Source organism: Mercurialis annua, linkage group LG5, assembly GCF_937616625.2.
Source record: "Mercurialis annua linkage group LG5, ddMerAnnu1.2, whole genome shotgun sequence".
NCBI lineage: Eukaryota > Viridiplantae > Streptophyta > Magnoliopsida > Malpighiales > Euphorbiaceae > Mercurialis > Mercurialis annua.
Window position 1 is genome coordinate 32144793 of NC_065574.1, and position 18218 is coordinate 32163010.

Here is an 18218-nt window from a genome sequence, read left to right on the forward strand (position 1 = left end):
TATTTGTTTCCTAACGTTTGTAAAAGTTTGGCTTAAATTACTAAAAAGGTCAAACGCTTGGATTTGTTTCATAACGTTTGTACACGTTTGGCTTAAATCGCTAATATGGGGAAACTTTTGGATTTGTTTCTTAATGTTTGTAAATGTTTGGCTTAAATCGCTAAAAAGGTGAAACGTTTGGATTCGTTTCTTAACATTTCTAAACATTTGGCTCAAATCGCTAAAAAAGTGAAACTTTTGGATTTGTTTCGTAACGTTTGTATACGCTTGGCTTAAATTGCTAAAAAGGTGAAACGTTTGGATTTGTTTCATAACATTTGTAAATGTTTGGCTTAAATCGCTAAAAAATTGAAACGCTTGGATTTGTTTCGTAATGTTTGTAAACGTTTGGCTTAAATCGCTAAAATAGGGAAACATTTGGATTTGTTTTGTAACATTTAAAAACGTTTGCCTTAAATCGCTAATAATGTGAAACGTTTCGTATTGTTCTGTAACGTTTGTAAACGTTTGGCTTAAATCACTAAAAAAGGTGAAAAGTTTGGATTTGTTTCGTAACGTTTACAAACGTTCGGCTTAAATTGCTAAAAAGGAGAAAAGTTTGGTTTTGTTTTGTTACGTTTATAAACGCTTAGCTTATATCGCTAAAAATGTGAAACGTTTGCTTTTGTTTCATAACGTAAGTAAACGTTTGACTTAAATTTCTAAAAAGATGAAACATTTGGATTTGTTTCGTAACATTTATAAACGTTTGGTTTTGTTTCTAAACGTTCGTAAACGTTTGTCTTCATTCGCTAAAAAGGTGAAACGTTTGGATTTGTTTCATAACTTTTGTAAACGTTTGACTTAAATTGCTAAAAAGGTGAAATGCTTGGATTTTTTTCGTAACATTTTTAAACGTTTGGCTTAAATTGCTTAAAAAGAAAAAAGTTTGAATTGGTTTCATAACGTTTTAAATGTTTGGTTTATTTTGTAAAGTTTGTAAACGGTCAAATTCGATTGCTAAAAAGGTGAAACGTTTGGATTTGTTTCGTAACGTTTGTAAACGTTTGCCTTAAATCGCTAAAAAGATGAAACGTTTGGATTTGTTTTGTAACTTTTATAAACGTTTAGCTTAAATTGCTAAAAAGGTTAAACGTTTGGATTTATTTTGCAAAGTTTGTAAATGTTTGGCTTAAATTGTTAAAAAGGTGAAACGTTTGGTTTTATTTCATAACGTTTGTAAACGTTTGGCTTCAATCAATAAAAAGGGGAAACATTTGGATTTGATTGGTAAAGTTTTTAAACGTTTGGCTTAAATTGCTAAAAAGGTGAAACAATTGGATTTTTTCGTAACGTTTGGCTTAAATCGCTTAAAAAGGGAAAACGTTTGGATTCGTTTTGTAACGTTGTAAACGTTTGGATTCGTTTCATAACGTTTGTAAACGTTTGGCTTAAATTGCTAAAAAGGTGAAGCGCTTGGATTTTTTCCGTAACGTTTGTAAACATTTGGCTTAAATCGCTAAAAACGTGAAACGTTTGGATTTATTTCCTAATGTTTTAAATGTTTGACTTCAATCGCTAAAAAGGTGAAATGTTTTTATTTATTTTGTAACGTCTGTAAACTTTTGGCTTAAATCGCAAAAAAAGGTGAAACGTTTGGATTTTTTTTGTAACATTTGAAAACGTTTGCCTTAAATTGCTAAAAAGGTAAAACGTTTGGATTTGTTTCGTAATGTTTGTAAACGTTTGGCTTATATTGCTAAAAAGGGGGAAACATTTTGTTTTGTTTTATAACGTTTGTAAACGTTTGGCTTCAATTGATAAAAAGGTGAAACGTTTGGATTTGTTTCGTAACGTTTGTAAACGTTTGGCTTAAATTGCTAAAAGGTGAATCACTTGGATTTGTTTCGTAACGTTTGTAAACATTTGGCTTAAATCGCTATATGTCACGACCCATTTTCATGAATCGCGACCGGCACTAGGGTATGGGTAATGTAGTACCGAAACCCGCAGCTAGCCTTTCATTTAAATCATAAATACATAAACCTGCAGAAAACCAATGCTCGGGGGCAACCGAGACTTCAGCCTAAACTAGCAGTTATAATAATCAACAGTTAATATAACATGCTTATTCAATTTTGAGTCTAAAATAGGCATAACATGAATAATCCGAAATAAATACATAACATGCCAGAGCAATATAACCAGTCAGACCAATCCGACAAACAACTGTAATATTAATAATAAAGACGTCTAGTCAACTACTGCGGTCTAAGAATAAAATAGTTTGACAGTTTATCAAAATAAATGGAACCTCCGAGGAAAAGTAAATGCGGAGATCACCAGACTCTCTCATATCATAACCCTGGGAAAATTGGGAAAACAACGGGGTCACATATACTGAGATGAGTTCATACCACTATTTACATTTATTAAGAGGAAAACCTTTAAAACGTTTAAAACATTTAATAACGATATTACAGATAATAGTTGGAACCCTAATCCACAATTCTACATAATAATCATAATCCAATAGGTCTGGTCCCGAGAGCTGAGCTACACCGAGTTACCACTGACCACACTTATACCAGAGTCCCGAGAGCTGAGCTACACCGAGTTACTCTACCTGGTCCCGAGAGCTATGCTCACACCGAGTTACCACATTTCCATATATACGTTACCCAGATCAATACCGGTGCGCACGCAGTCCTAATGATGCCCATTAGGTAGCATGTTCCAACTAAGAGCCATAATATAAAAACAGTTCGAAATATACGTACAGTATATATATTTAATATTAAAATAACAATTTACTTAATAAAGCGGTAAATAGTAAATATAAACTCACTGCTTGCTAATCCACGTGAAATACCGGCAAGCAACTAACTCTGGTTCGCCTCTGAAGCACGAACAGTGGACGAGTCTAGACAAATAAAATAATTATTAAAAACAGACCCTAACTCTAGAGAGTACTAGACACCACATAGGACTAGCACAAATGACATGTCGGAATAAACAATCCAAAACACACACAATTAATGCCCATAAGGTAATAAAGCCCAATTAATATAAGTCTATTGAGTTCCCGCTTAAAATCCAATTTATAAATATTATTTAATAACTTTAAATAATAAATAATTTCCAAATAGTGGGTTAGCCGAGTTATCAAAAACTACCAAGCTAACCTCACTTGTCGGGCGACCCAAGTCTAACCCGATTCAAAACGTTTATCAAATATAACCCAAGTTTATATTTATAAAACAATTTAACAAAATAATAATCCATTTTAAAAGCGGAACTCAAAAACTTCAATTTCAAGTAACCCAAGTTACAACCCCAAAAACTTAATCATATTAAGTTAATAAAAGTTTAGGGACTAAATCGTACTTTTGCCAATTAGGGACTAAATCGTACTTTAGCCAATTTGATATCCGAAATCAAATTACTTGCTTTTCTTTATAATAAAAACCAACTATAATGTTATTAATCAAAAATCCACTTAATTTAGTTATAAAACAAGTTTAGGGGCTAGATCGTAATTTAGCCAACTTTTGACAAAACAACATTTGTAGGCAAATATAATTACCCGAGTAATTATATTAAATTTATTCATAATTAATAATCGTTAACAACTTTTTAGTTATAAATCAAAAAGAAATCCATTCCATTAGGTATAGCTAACTTAAGGTATTAAGTTGATTAAAGTTTAAGTCTTTGGTGATTAAAGTGATTATTTGACCAATCATCTTCCTAACTTATAACCCACATGAAATTCACGTACAGAAGCTCAAATCATTGAAACAAACCAAACAATGTAACTTCAATTTGAAAGCAAATCATGAAACTGAATCATGCCAAATCTCAAACCCTCAATCAAAACCACATCATACTTCAATCTAGAGTCTGTAAACATGAGATTAAGGCAAGAACGAAACAATGACAATCACTGTAACCATTTGTTCCAAAACGACGAAGAGATACCATAAAAACGAGTTAAGGATTTCTAACCGAGCTTAAACAAGTAACGACTAAACAAAGATTAAATCCATCAACAATGAAGGGAACATGGTTTAGGATCATTTAATACTCAAAATCATAACCAAGCATCCAAAAAGAGATCGGCAGAAACATACAAAGCATGAACAGAAAACATAGCAACCAGAAACGATAAAACGAGATTGATTAGAACGAGATCGACGGCGTACCGTTCAGCGAAATTGAGGTAGGGAAACGTAGATACGTGAGTCTAGATCGTCTGGAATCAAACGGTTCTGATTTCGATTAAGAAACGAGCAAGAACGAATCAGAAAACCGAATGACGTTTCAAGAGAAAACTGAAATCAAATGAATCAAGGATACTTACTGAACAGCGATCTTTGGTGGATGATTACGGCTTCGTTTCTCAGCGAAAGAACAAACGAAAAACGTCTAGGGCTACCTTGCAGCGTGATCTAGGTTTTCTGTTTGGAAGTCGCTTTTAAATAACGAGTGGAAGCGGGCCGTAAACGAGGTCGAAGAGGGCCAAACGAAGGGGTCCTATGGGCTGTGTGATTCCCGAACGGGAATGGCCTTTCAGGCCATGATTCCCGTTCGGGAATGCCTGGTCTCGAACGAGACCAGGCCCAAAAAAATGAGATTCCCGTTCGGGAATTTCAATTCCCGAACGGGAATGACTGAATTCTAATTTTTTTTTTTGATTTAAAAATATAATTGGTTAAACCAATAAAATCACACCCAAACCAAACAACTCGAACCAAGCCACTAATAACGAAATTACTTCAAAACGACCGGGAAAAATGTCGGAATTTAAATGTAAAAAAATGTAAAATTTTACGGGATATTACACTATAAAAAGTGAAACGTTTGGATTTGTTTCGTAACGTTTTAAATGTTAGGTGAAACGTTTGGATTTGTTTCGTAACGTTTACAAACATTTGGCTTAAATCGCTAAAAAGGTGAAACGTTTGGTTTTGTTTTGTAACGTTTGTAAACGTTTGGCTTAAATTTCTAAAAAGGTGAAATGTTTGGTTTCGTTTTGCAACGTTTGTAAACGTTTGGCTTACATTTTTAGTGATTTACGCCAAACGTTTAAAACGTTTCACCTTTTTAGCGATATAAGCCAAACGTTTACCAACGTTATGAAACAAATCCAAACGGTCACATTTTTAGCGATTTAAACCAAACGTTTACAAATGTTTCGGAACAAAACCAAACGTTTAAAACGCTACGAAACAAATTCAAACATTTCACTTTTTACCTATGTAAGCCAAACATTTACAAACGTTACGAAACAAAACCAAACGTTTCACCGTTTTAGCGATTGAAGCCAAATGGTTGGATTTCAAACGTTTGAAACGCTTTGATTTTTTTCGTAATGTTTGTAAACGTTCGGCTTCAATCGCTAAAAAGGTGAAATGTTTGGATTTGCTTCATAGCGTTTGTAAACGTTCGGCTTAAATTTTTAAAAAGGTAAAACGTTTTGATTTGTTTCGTAACGTTTGTAAACTGTCACGACCCAAATTATTGAGACGAGCCAGGCGTTAGGGAATGGGAGTGGTAGCTCCAAAACCCGTAGCAAGCGTAAAACTACTGAATAATTTCGCATATAAAAGCATAATATCATATATATAAAATGTTTTCAGAAAACTCTTTTAAATAATACAATTATAGATATTAAAATATTATATCAGAATTTACATTCAAAGTAAACTGTTTAAAATCAATCACAAATCTTATACTGACACCTACTGACTAATGCAACTCTAGGAACTCATACTCTGTGCAAGTCAATCGACTTCTGGCACAATAAAGATGGTTTGTCTGATTCGACTATGTCTACCTGAAAAACATCAGAGTGAGGGGGTCAGTATTTTGGGAAATACTGAGTGAGTTTGCAAACTATTAACGGTATTATTAAAATTATAACATCGCATACTCAAAATATAATTCATGATTTTTCATTTCACAACTATCATACTTAACCTCATCTACCTGACATCGATAGCAAAGCCAACCGATGTATTCTATATTCCTGTGAGTGAGTTTGCAAACTATTAACGGTATTATTAAAATTATAACTTCGCATACTCAAAATATAATTCATGATTTTTCATTTCACAACTATCATACTTAACCTCATCTACCTGACATCGATAGCAAAGCCAACCGATGTATTCTATATTCCTGGCATCGATAGCGAAGCCAACTGATGTATCCTATATGGCTGACATCGATAGCGAAGCCAAGTGATGTATCCTATATGCCACACATTGATAGCGAAGCAAACCGATGTATCCGATTCAACTCACACAAACCAATCTCATATCTCATACAGACCATAAATATCACTACAAGGTTGATATATAAAAGCAATCAAACATAACAAAATCATATACAAACAAATCATATAAATGCGATGTATTTGGCAGGAAAACTTATCATATATGAAATTAGCTTTTATAAATAATATGCGAAAGTAAAATGCAACTCACCGGAATCGCTAACCCAAAAACTGCAACGTTATCAATCGATCACGCAGGTTCCATGCGTCGTTCGATCTCGTAGCTATTCACTACAAAAAATGTCACTTTTAATGATGAAAATTTAACGAGGGTACTAAAAATTCGTCACTAAAAGGGTAAATTACGTACTAATTACGAGAGTAAATAAATTTCATCATTAATAATAGTACCAATAATGATGAACACTTAAATGATCCCGTCTAATTTACAAAGCCCCTCACTATTTCAGATTTCTATCAAATAATATTGGCGCTAAGTCATTAAAATTCCCCTCCTTATTTTTATTTTCCTAAACAACGTTTCAAAACCTAATTATTTACAGCTTTTTCCTTTTCTATTTGACACTACACCACAACTAAAAAGCCCTAACTTTTTACTCTCTAATATTTTCTTCTCATTATTTACAGCCTTTTCCTTTTTTTATTTGACACAACACCACCCTAAAAGCGCTGTTCTTTTCTCTCTGATTATATTTTTCCCAATTTGGTGTTAATCAAAAAAAGTTGTGTTAATAGAAGAAGGTCGGCACCAAAATTTTATCTGCTCGCAATCGTCCTCAGTTCTAAGTGACCATGTGCCAAATTGCGTTAAATCATCCATAGTTTTGTCTACTAGCAATCGGTTAGTTTTTTAATTTTTTAATTATAAATTGGTTCTACCAATTGTAATTTTGGTGAACTTCGTTTTAGAGTCATATTCATAGTTCAATTTTAAGTTCTATTATAATGATTGTTATCTGTTGTTCTTTTTAATTGATTGTCCTGCTGAAATCGCTTACAAAATTCTAGAAATAAATGATAGTAGTATGTACATGGATTCCTTTTACTTGATTTCTTCACTTTTATTTTCTCTTATTCTCATATTTATTTTGGAAAATTACTTCAATTCTGTCCATACCAAAAGTAATGTAGATATAAAATTGTAATTGATTGAATACTCAAACTAAATTTATCTTGGTATGGTTTGAATTTTAGATTTGGAATTTTTGGGTTTAACCAAATTGCTGTTTTTGTCTTGGTATGGTTTGTACTTAATTATGTTTGGCTATTAATAAAACTGAGCTTATTTAAAAAAAATGCAACAAATTGATGCAATTGTTTTATACATAAATAATAATTTAATTTTTATAAGATTTTTTGTATTGTGAAAAATGTTATTAACTGATATATTCCTGAATATCAATTGTTTATTTGTTTATATATTTACAAATAATATAATTTTAAATATTTTATGTGTGAAACTTTTATCTTTTAAAATAAACATATAAATAAGTTTTTTTTTTATGGATGTAGGTATGTAAAGCTATGAAAATGTGGACAGTTTTTAATTTATTTTTTATTTGAAAAAAAATCATTTATTTGATTTGGTTAAGTTGTTTAATAATTTTAGATTCTTATAATTGATTGAATCTGTTATTTTTCTACCTATAATTGCATGAATTCTTATTTTGTTATAAACTGAACCTTGGTTACATTATATCTTTTCTCCTAAATAACAAAATGTTTATATAGCTTAATAGCTTTTTAATTGTTTTCTTATTAGAGAATAGAAATATGTTCTTCAAGTATGTTACTGAGAATAGATACTGGAATTTTATGAGGATTGTCTCTTAAGCATATGTCTAACATGTTATGCTTGTATAATTATATATGATTTAGGATAATTGATATTACTAATACAATAAATTACATAATTTATGACCATTTTCTCATGTTCTGTTTGTCTCATTATGCATGAACCATTCAATACATGTTGGTCCAACATGTTCTGCTTGTTTCTTTGTGCATGAATCATTTTAAACATTGTTCTTTTCTTATCCGAGTATGCACAGTCCACTTGAAAAATTCATTAGAAAAAGTCTTTAGCAAATCCATGCATGTTATTTTTTGCAATTTGAAAATCAAAATCAAAATATTAAAACTAGTTAATTTGTTATAAATTATATTATTAAAAGATTAGTCAACGAGCTAATGCGTTTTAAATTCATCATTTCGTTTATAATTATAATTAGGATTAATTCACTTCTCATTTACTTTTACCAAAAACGAGTAATATGAAACTCTAAATGTGTCACTTCACTTTTGTAACTTTTTTAACTGACCACTATTTAGTAATCTTTTTTATGATATTTATTTACTTGCGTAACTAGTTTAGTGGGTTAGATGTTCTTAAGAATAGAAAGTTTTCTAACATATTTTTTTTTCTGGTTATTGATCAGGTCCTTCAACATCTTCTACTACTTCACCTGAACCAATAATCTTAAATTTGCTTCAAAGTTTATCATTTGTTCTGAATAAGGTACGTTTTCTCCCTAATGTTCTATTATGTTTTTGCTTTCCTCTAATTAGTTTATCTTTAACTTTAAGTTGCTTAATAGTTTGGCTATACTTTCTAGGAAAATGGCACCTAATAAACAATGGATTAATCTTTCTAAAATTGATAGATTAGATAAAGAATACGGAGATGGGATTGAACCGTTCATAAGTTATGCTTTTAGGAATAAAACTGATGAGCATAAAGTACGATGCCCATATGTTAGGTGTAATAATACATTTTCTGCAAATCGTAAAATGATTCGATCTCATTTAATAGTTTATGGAATAATGGAGAGTTATACTTTTTGGTATCATCATGGTGAAAGAGTTGGTGAATCTAAGATCGATAAAGAAGAATCAGAAGACTTTGAAAATGCCGAGGAAATTGAAGAAATCATAAGAGATCTATATCCTAATATGAATGAAAGTGAATTTGGCAATCACTCCTCAAATTGTGAAGTGAATGAAGAGAATCCCAATTCTGAAGCATTGAAATTTTATAGGCTCTTGAAAGATTTAGATGAAGAAGTTTATCCTGGTTGCAAGACCTCAAAATTAGCAGCAATGATCAAACTGTTACACATTAAAAGTCTCGGTCACTGGACTAATAGATCATTTGATATGTTTGTAAAATGGGTAGTTGAAATACTCCCAACTGGTTCCACGTTGCCAAAATCTTTTTATGAAGCGAAACAGATTGTAAAGTATTTAGGTCTCTCCTACAAAAAAATAGATTCATGTATCAATAACTGCATGCTCTATTGGAAAGAAAAAGAAAATTCCAACTTGTGCAAACTATGTGGCAGTTCTAGGTGGAAGGAAAATAGTTACGCCTTCAACATCTCACGATGAGGTTAGTTCTGCTTATGTTTTTACTTTACCTTATGTTTTATTTTACCTCTTGAATTTACAACATTCTCATGTTTGCTGTAGAAATTGCACCCCTGTTTTGTATAGATCATTTTTCTTATAGCATGAAATTATACTGCCTCTCCTTTCCATATAGCATGTGTTTGTCATTTTTTTAAGTGATTTATGAAATTTGATATTTTTGGTTGACTCAGTCAGTTTTTTTGAGGAATAATATATATCTAGTTGATTTGGTTAGTTTTGTATGCATCTGCCAATGCTTCGTAAGGCTATGATGCCATAGAATAACAATAGCGATGTTTGTCAATGGCATGGCATCATATGTGGTAATTAGACATAAATGAGAGAGATCAATCTTGACCTGCAAATTTAAAATTATAACATAGTAAATTTCATTCAATGACACATTTGTTAATTTGGCATCTAGTCTATTGATAGTCTTTAGTCTAATGTTTTTGTTCCTTTCTAAACTAGATAGTCTTTAGACAGCCTATCATATTTCATTGTAATGTGTTCAACATTAATTTACTGAATATTATCCTAGTTTTTGTTAGCTAATATTTTCCTTCTTTTTATATTTCAGGAGGCCTGATGCAAATTGACAAACACTGGTGGTTTTTTTTATCTTGTTATATTAGGTAAAAATATTTTCACTAAATGAAGATTCTTATAATGTAAGTATTATATTTTTTTATGAAACTTAGAGTAAAATATTTATATTTTCCATCTTGAATTTAAATTTTGCAGGATATTTATATCAGAAGATTTCATGAGAATTACAGAGCGATCACGTCCGAGAGTAGATAGTCATAATCTCGTCATATGTGTACATATTTTGATTTAATAGATAGAAACAGTTATTGGATGAAAGTTTTATTTTGATTCTACATGAATATATGGTATTAAACATTTAATTTTTATTATAATGAAGATTCCAGTGTTATTTTTATTGTATTCATATATAATGTGATGGCAGATATCATATAAGTAAAATTTTAATAAATAATAAATACGTGCCATTAAAATAATAATTAATGAGGGGATAACAATCATTTATAAAGGGGAAATCCATCAATATATAATAGGCAGATGCATAATAACTATGAGGGTATAAATTGATATAGTGAGGGGAAATTTCATAGCTAAAACAATATTAATGACGGTATAATATCGATTTAGTGATGGGAATATTGTCGCCAATACATGACAATTAGCGAGGGTAACCCAATCGTCACTATATTATTAATGAGGGGAACAATATCCCATCATTAATTACTTTTATCTGCAGAGGAATTAACAGGGGGCCATGACGGGAAATTTACCGTCATTAAAAGGTTTCAGTGACCGGAAAATGACTTTTAATGATGGGAAATACCCTCGCTATAGGCTGATTTTTTTGTAGTGATTCCAGCTCGTCGGCCTGGTAGCTCGTCGGTATGTCAATCACCTATTCAAGTCACTTATACGTTTCATTTATAAACATAAACTCCATGCCGAAACCCTAAGTTACAAACTTAGGTTAACACGATCTTATTTTAAATACGTCTTTTAACTTTGATCATTTTCTTATACTTAGTCGAGACACTTGTTATATTTCCTTTTTATCGATTTCCAGTCATAGGTTCCTTATACATCGAAACCCTAATCGTACACTACATGTTCGATATCCAAATTTCATATTTTCGGGGTCCGTGTTTCCTTTTTAATGTCCGACACTCTTAAAGTTAGAAACTAGGTCGTAACGGGGAAAACAATATCAAAGCATGCACATTTGTTGGCTGTGCGTTTGCACAACCTTCTGTGCGCTCGCACAGCACGCACAGACCCAGTATCCATTTTCGGGCCGCTCCGACATCCCTACACGCACAAAACATCCTTTTACACAGTACCCGTATTTTAGTTTTTCCGAAAACACCAACATCGACCTAGTTACGATGAATAAGATCTAAACGGAAAGTGAATATACAATACATCCCTTATTTCATCGATTTAAGCTCTAAAACATCACCTCTTACCTTGATTCGAAGCTTAGAGATGATAGAGAATCAAATCCTTAATCAATCAGCGCGAGAATTACTCGATTCGCACGAGAAACGGCGAAATGGCGGCGGATCAAAATGATCGTCATTTTCCTTCGTTTTCTTTCTTCTGTAAGCTTCCACCCTACTTCTAAATCATCTGATTCATTTGATTCTCATATATATATATATATAGTTTGGCTAATTAGCCACTTTAGTCCTTCATTTCTTTAACTTAAACCATTTATCTTTCAAACTTATTCTTTTAACCAAACGGCTAATTATTCACTTTAACTCAATTACATACGTATTATTTGTATACAATAAATAATAAGACTCCGAGGATTAACATTTTTCTGTCATCTTTTGAATGATTCATTATATATATAATGGCTAATTTGCACTTTAGTCCTTGGACACTTTGAAAATTGCAATTTAGCCCACAATCTATCCGCGTCCAAATTTTAAATGGTCTCCGATTGACACGAAACTTTTACCATAAATACTATAAAATATTACGCAGACTTTAGCGAAATAACTTCTATCACGGGATATATAAATTATTTTATATAAATTTTCTAAGTTTTTCCTTAAATCCCGTTAAATCCGTTCAGTAAAATTATTCTAAATTTCCGACACGTGGCACGATATAATTTATTTTAAATATTCGGGGTATTACATTCTTCCCCCCTTTATAAAAATCCATCCTCAAATTTCATATAACTCATTGACTCATCTTAATCCCTTAACATTTTGAACTTCATTAATAATAGGTACATCGTATTCATCATACGTCGCTTTTCGGCGCGTGTAATCGTCATTTTAGCTGTTGCACTTCCAATGCAGTGGCGTGAAATGTTATTGACGACCTTCATATTGTTGTCTTTTCTATAATCATATCAGTTGTGCTCTTGTGCAACATGACTTCTAACCTTTGATTTCTCCTCCTTGCTTCTTCTCTTTATCTTTGTATGATACTTAATACTGTGAACCCTTATCCTTGTAATTAAACTTTTAGTTTAATACCTGATAACCAATGGTGGTTCGCTCTAGTGATACTTTATCACTAGGGACGATAATTCTCGTCACTAGGCTTCCTCATTCGCCGTTGAATGAAGTTGACAATCCATTAGCTCATGTCTCTTAATATTCTTTGTTTGGTCGTTGTCACGATTTGATCTTCATCTCCAACATCGTGTTTTGTGACAATATTAGTTGTATCCTTGATTCCTTCCCTTTATCCAACACATTTAATCCTATTATTAATTTGGATGATGTGTACACTTGACTAACTCGTACTTCACTATTTACGTAGTCTCTTTCGTATGGCCGTCATCGCGGTCTGATCCTTATTTATCATTGTGTTGGGATCTTTATCCCGTTATCCGCTATTCTCTTATGTCTTGCCGTTTAACTTTTCTTATACAGCCCCCTTTTTACTTTCGTTGTTCATCGATGGTCATCCTTGAGATGAATTCTCATGACGTACCCGTATATGGTCTTTGCTTTCCTTGTAGGGACTGAATTGATCTTCTTCTTGCGTCGTTACTTGTCGTATACTTCTTTATTTGTTGTATATCCATTGATCTACTTTATTTTTCTTAAGCGTGATGCACTGTTCTTGAACTTTCTAGTCTTTTCTTTGCTTTACATCGATCGGTTTCACCAATCTGATTACAACCATATAGGGTCGTTATATTGGTCGTTAGATCCTTATTTTATTACTATAAGGTGTGATCAGTACTTTGATAAGCTTCTTATGCTTATATTTTATTGCTCACTTACTTAAGTGAGACTCTCAATCCTTTTCTATTTATTTACACATACCAGAATGTTCTCTGGTGGCATCGTTACTTATTCTATGCTCAATCTTCTTATTTGTATTTTACACGTCTTTTGATTCATTTGATGCACCTCGTTTACTCATTTCCAATGAGGATTCTTGATTCTCTCAACTTTTGTCGTCGTATGTTACTATTAGCAGTGTCTCATTGATTATCAAGTTCATTAATCCATCCTCTTATCTAACCAAACTTATCTCTGCATCCTTGCGAAGTCCTTTATTTATCCTTATCATGAACGTAAACTTTCTTTACGATGTGTTGATCGTTTTAGGTACTACTATACCCAAATCCTTGTTTACATATTTTGCACTCATCATCTATCTATATTAACTTTCCTTGGATACTACTTTCTCTTTTTAGTGAGTTTCTCACTATTCGTCTTGTCGTGATCCATTTTCTATACTTCAATATTAAACTTTGGTATTAACTCTTAGGTTATACTTGTCTTTAACTTTTTATTCATCTTCTTATATCATCTCAACTATGCTCTTCTCTCTTTTACCGTCTTCTCGATGTTGATCGTCTTTCCACCTTCAAAGATGCTTTTTGCATTCATCGTCATAATCAAGTTATCCCAGATTTATTTTGCCTTCCCAATATTCGATCTTACTTTAGCTCTTTATTTTTCAATTGACTTTGTTTACTGTCATGTAGTCTTATGTTTACCTTTCATTACTATCTATAATCATACTATCTTCAATCTCGGTATTTCTACTCATTTCTACTTTGTTCTTATCCATACCATAGATATATTTCTTCACGTTTCATCTTTGACTTCTTGTCCTTAGTCAACCGATAGGATTAATAGCCTTAATGCTATAATCCTATGGTACTCTTCTTGTGTTCCATATTCATGATCTTATCATACTTTTCGATTATTTTCTAATACATTCGTATGTTTATTTTGTACTCTATATGTCTTCTGATCTATTAGATGTACTCATAACATCGATTATTGGTAGAGAGTTGTAATCCACTCCGCCTGGATCCCTCGATGTAGTGCGTTCTCAATCGCATACGTAATGTCCTATCGTATTTGCGCTAACTCATGATTGTCAGTAAAGCCGATCATATGCTGGTATAATCTTTATCCCTTTTTGTATCTATGTATCCGCGACTACATAGGGTTCCATTCCTCTAATCTCTTTGTCAATTCGCCACGTGACTTTTCTCTTTTTCTTTCCCCGATCACTCTTATCGAGTTCCCTGCGACATACGCATGTTATTCGTACTTTCTTGACACTTATTACTTTAACTGATCTTTTAGTATTCTTAATCTACCTTTGAGTTCTTGTACCTTATCATACATGTCTTATACCTTTGATATATCTTATTTTATCTCTTTTCTTCTATTTCGGTCTATCCGATATCACTTTCTTTAGTATGGCTCAACTCTCATAGTCGGTCCCTTCTTTACATCCTCTTTAATACTCCGATATACAAAACATCAATCATATGTCCGATATGTTCGATGCCGTATACCACTTCTTAATTGTTCGCAAACAGTATCTACATTTTCTTTCAAGGATTATTATCAGTATTTCATCTCAATTGTATCATGCATTTTACTCTTTACTAGCCGAACTTAAAATTTGAGATTAACACTCCACACACATTCAATACATCTATACCTTTCGTGTGGTCTATTAACCCATTTCATAATTGCAACTTTGCGATGGAAGTTCCAACTCTTAATTCCCTTGTTGTAACTCTTGTCGTTTATCTCTCGATCTTTCTTATCATATATCTCAGACTATTCATCGTCATGTGTGGTTGGTGTTGGCTGTACTTAGCAAGCCAGATCTTACACTTTAAACTATTTAATCCCATGTGAAACTGACATTAACTATGCTTAGTAAATCCAATTCTATACTCTGTATTTCATATTCTCGTCGCACGCCTTCTTGGCTCGTAGATTTTATGGGTATATATCCATCATTGATAGTCTTATGAAAACTAATTCAAGTTCTCGGTTTAACGATCGCAACGGTTTATACTCAGGTAACCGTCTTAGGAACATCGCGTTCCAATGACAACTCGATCCAATGGCTCAGTAGGGAGTTATCACGGTTTTACTAAACCTTCATAATTCGTATATCATATCTAAAGCTTATCACGACGATGCATAGCAAACTACGCATGTCCCATGTACTATGATATACACCTGTCAATACTTCGCTTATGTCTTTGTATATATACTTCTCCTCTTATCTCGTAGTTTGATGCCCTCGACAACTCGACCAAGAAGGGAGTTTATGTTTTAACTTGTTGCTACTCGGATATGCACCATTACCCGAACACATGTGCTATTCTAGCTGTATTTTAACTCGCTCAATTAAGATTAATTACATATACTAGAAACATAGATTCTATGTTCTCGCGTTAATACGTATTCGTTCATCTCGTGGCCTTGATCACAATTTGCTCTTGAGCATTTTCACTTATGTTACAGAGTTCTGGTATAGGTATACTCACATTAAAAGAAAAACTCTTGAAAACTCTTTCAAATAAATCAACTCATTTTGAAATTTAATTCATAATTCCGATTAAATCTTAGCAAAATTGTGCACTAGGGTGATGACGTCTCTCATCCCTAAAGAGTTGCCACATCTCACCTATTTGTCTGAGCATAATTCATATGATGCATGTCCTATTAATGCAAGTATTGATGTATGTAGTGATGCATTTCTATCAATGTCGTGGTAATTATCAATGTCTATCGCGGGTCTAGGCACAATTATGCTTTCAAAATCATTTAAACCAAATAACTTAAAAAAGTTATCAAATTTGAATTTTGTAAGTTCTCTAGACCTTTAAACTCTGTACCCGGCAAGTTCTCATACACATCATGACGTCTCAATCGATAGACTTCAATAGCATCTCTCGTGTTATTCGATGCTAAGCACATATGTTTTACTATCGAATTGTAGCCATGTCAACTATATGCTATTCATAGGAGGCATTACATCTCCTAAAGGTTTCATCTAGATATGCCTGTCGCATATGCACATCCTATCGAAAAAAATACGCGTATGCATTTCATATATGCATGTCACAGAAACAAACAAGCATTTCACATACCAACTTATCACACTTATCGCAAAAAAGACAATGCAAACTATTTGGATCAGACATAACTCAACTCTATTGCTGCAATAGTTCCTAGGTTACTTAACCAACAAAACGTATCTTAGTAGAGGTCACTGGACCAACTGCTCTGATACCAAAATTGTCACGACCCAGATTATTGGCCGAGACCGGCGCTAGGGAATGGGAGTGATAGCTCCGAAACCAGTAGCGAGCCTAAAATTACTAAAAGATGTTGCAAATAAAAACATAATATCGTATGTAAAATGTTTTCAGAAAACTCTTTTAGAAAATACGATTATAGATATTAAAATATTATATTTGAATTTACATTCAAAGTAGACTGTTTAAAATCAATCACAAATCTTATACTGACACCTACTGACTACTGCAGCTCTAGGAACTCATACTCTGTGCCAGTCAATCGACTTCTCGCATAACGAAGATGGTTTGTCTGATCCGAATCTGTCTACCTTGAAAACATCAGAGTGAGGGGGTCAGTATTTTGGGAAATACTGAGTGAGGTATTTTGGGAAATATTGAGTGAGTTTGCAAATTATTAACGGTATAATTAAAATTATAACATCGCAATACTCAAAATATAATTCATGATTTTTCATTTCATAACTATCATACTTAACCTCATCTGCCTGACATCGATAGCGAAGCCAACCGATGTATCCTATATGCCTGACATTGATAGCGAAGCCAACCGATGTATCTGATTCAACTCACACAAACCAATCTCATATCTCACACAGGCCATAAACTTCACCACCAGGTTGATATATCAAAGCAATCAAACATAATAAAAATCCCATACAAACAAATCATATAAATGCGATGTATTTGACAGGAATACTTATCATATATTAAATTAGCTTTTATAAATAATACGCGAAAGTAAAATGTAACTCACTGGAATCGCTAACCTAAAAATCACAACATTATCAATCGATCACGCAGGTTCCATGCGTCGTTCAATCTCGTAGCTATTCCAGCTCGTCGGCCTGGTAGCTCGTCGGTACGTCAATCACCTATTCAAGTCACTTATACATCTAATTCATAAACGTAAACTCTATGCCGAAACCCTAAGTTACAAACTTAGGTTAACACGATCTTTGTCACGACCCAAAATATTGAGCCGAGACTGGTGCTAGGGAATGGGAGTGGTAGCTCCGAAACCCGTAGCAAGCCTAAAACAGTTATAAATGTTTCGCAAATAAAAAAAATATTATCATATATAAAACATTTTCAGAAAAACTCTTTTAGATAATACAATTATAGATATTAAAATATTATATTAGGGTTTACATTCAAAATGACTGTTTGGAATCAATTCACAAATCTTCTATTGACACCTACTCAGTACTGCAGCTCTAGGGACTCATACTTGTGCAAGTCCAATGACTTCGGGCACAAAGAAGATGGTTTGTCTGATCCGACTCCGATTACCTGAAAACATCAGGGTGAGGGGTTAGTATTTGGGAAAATACTGAGTGAGTTTGCAAATTACTAATGGTATTATCAAAATATAGCGTCACATGCTTAATACGTATGTAAATTCATGATATAAACAAACAA

General features: G+C 32.8%; 1 protein-coding gene across 2 annotated transcripts; it reads left to right on the forward strand.

Annotated features, from left to right (window-relative positions):
• The first annotated feature begins 6829 nt into the window (after positions 1–6829).
• On the forward strand, positions 6830–9816 carry LOC126681785 (uncharacterized). 2 transcript variants are annotated; one of them, XM_056106003.1, is made up of 3 exons: positions 6830–7121; positions 8719–8798; positions 8896–9816. In XM_056106003.1, exon 3 carries the CDS (start codon positions 8900–8902, stop codon positions 9665–9667), a length of 768 nt encoding a protein of 255 aa, XP_055961978.1. In that variant the 5' UTR covers positions 6830–7121; positions 8719–8798; positions 8896–8899; the 3' UTR covers positions 9668–9816. The 2 variants fall into 2 exon arrangements, with proteins under 2 accessions (XP_055961978.1, XP_055961979.1); XM_056106004.1 differs by having other exon boundaries at positions 9093–9816.
• The last annotated feature ends 8402 nt before the right edge of the window (positions 9817–18218 follow it).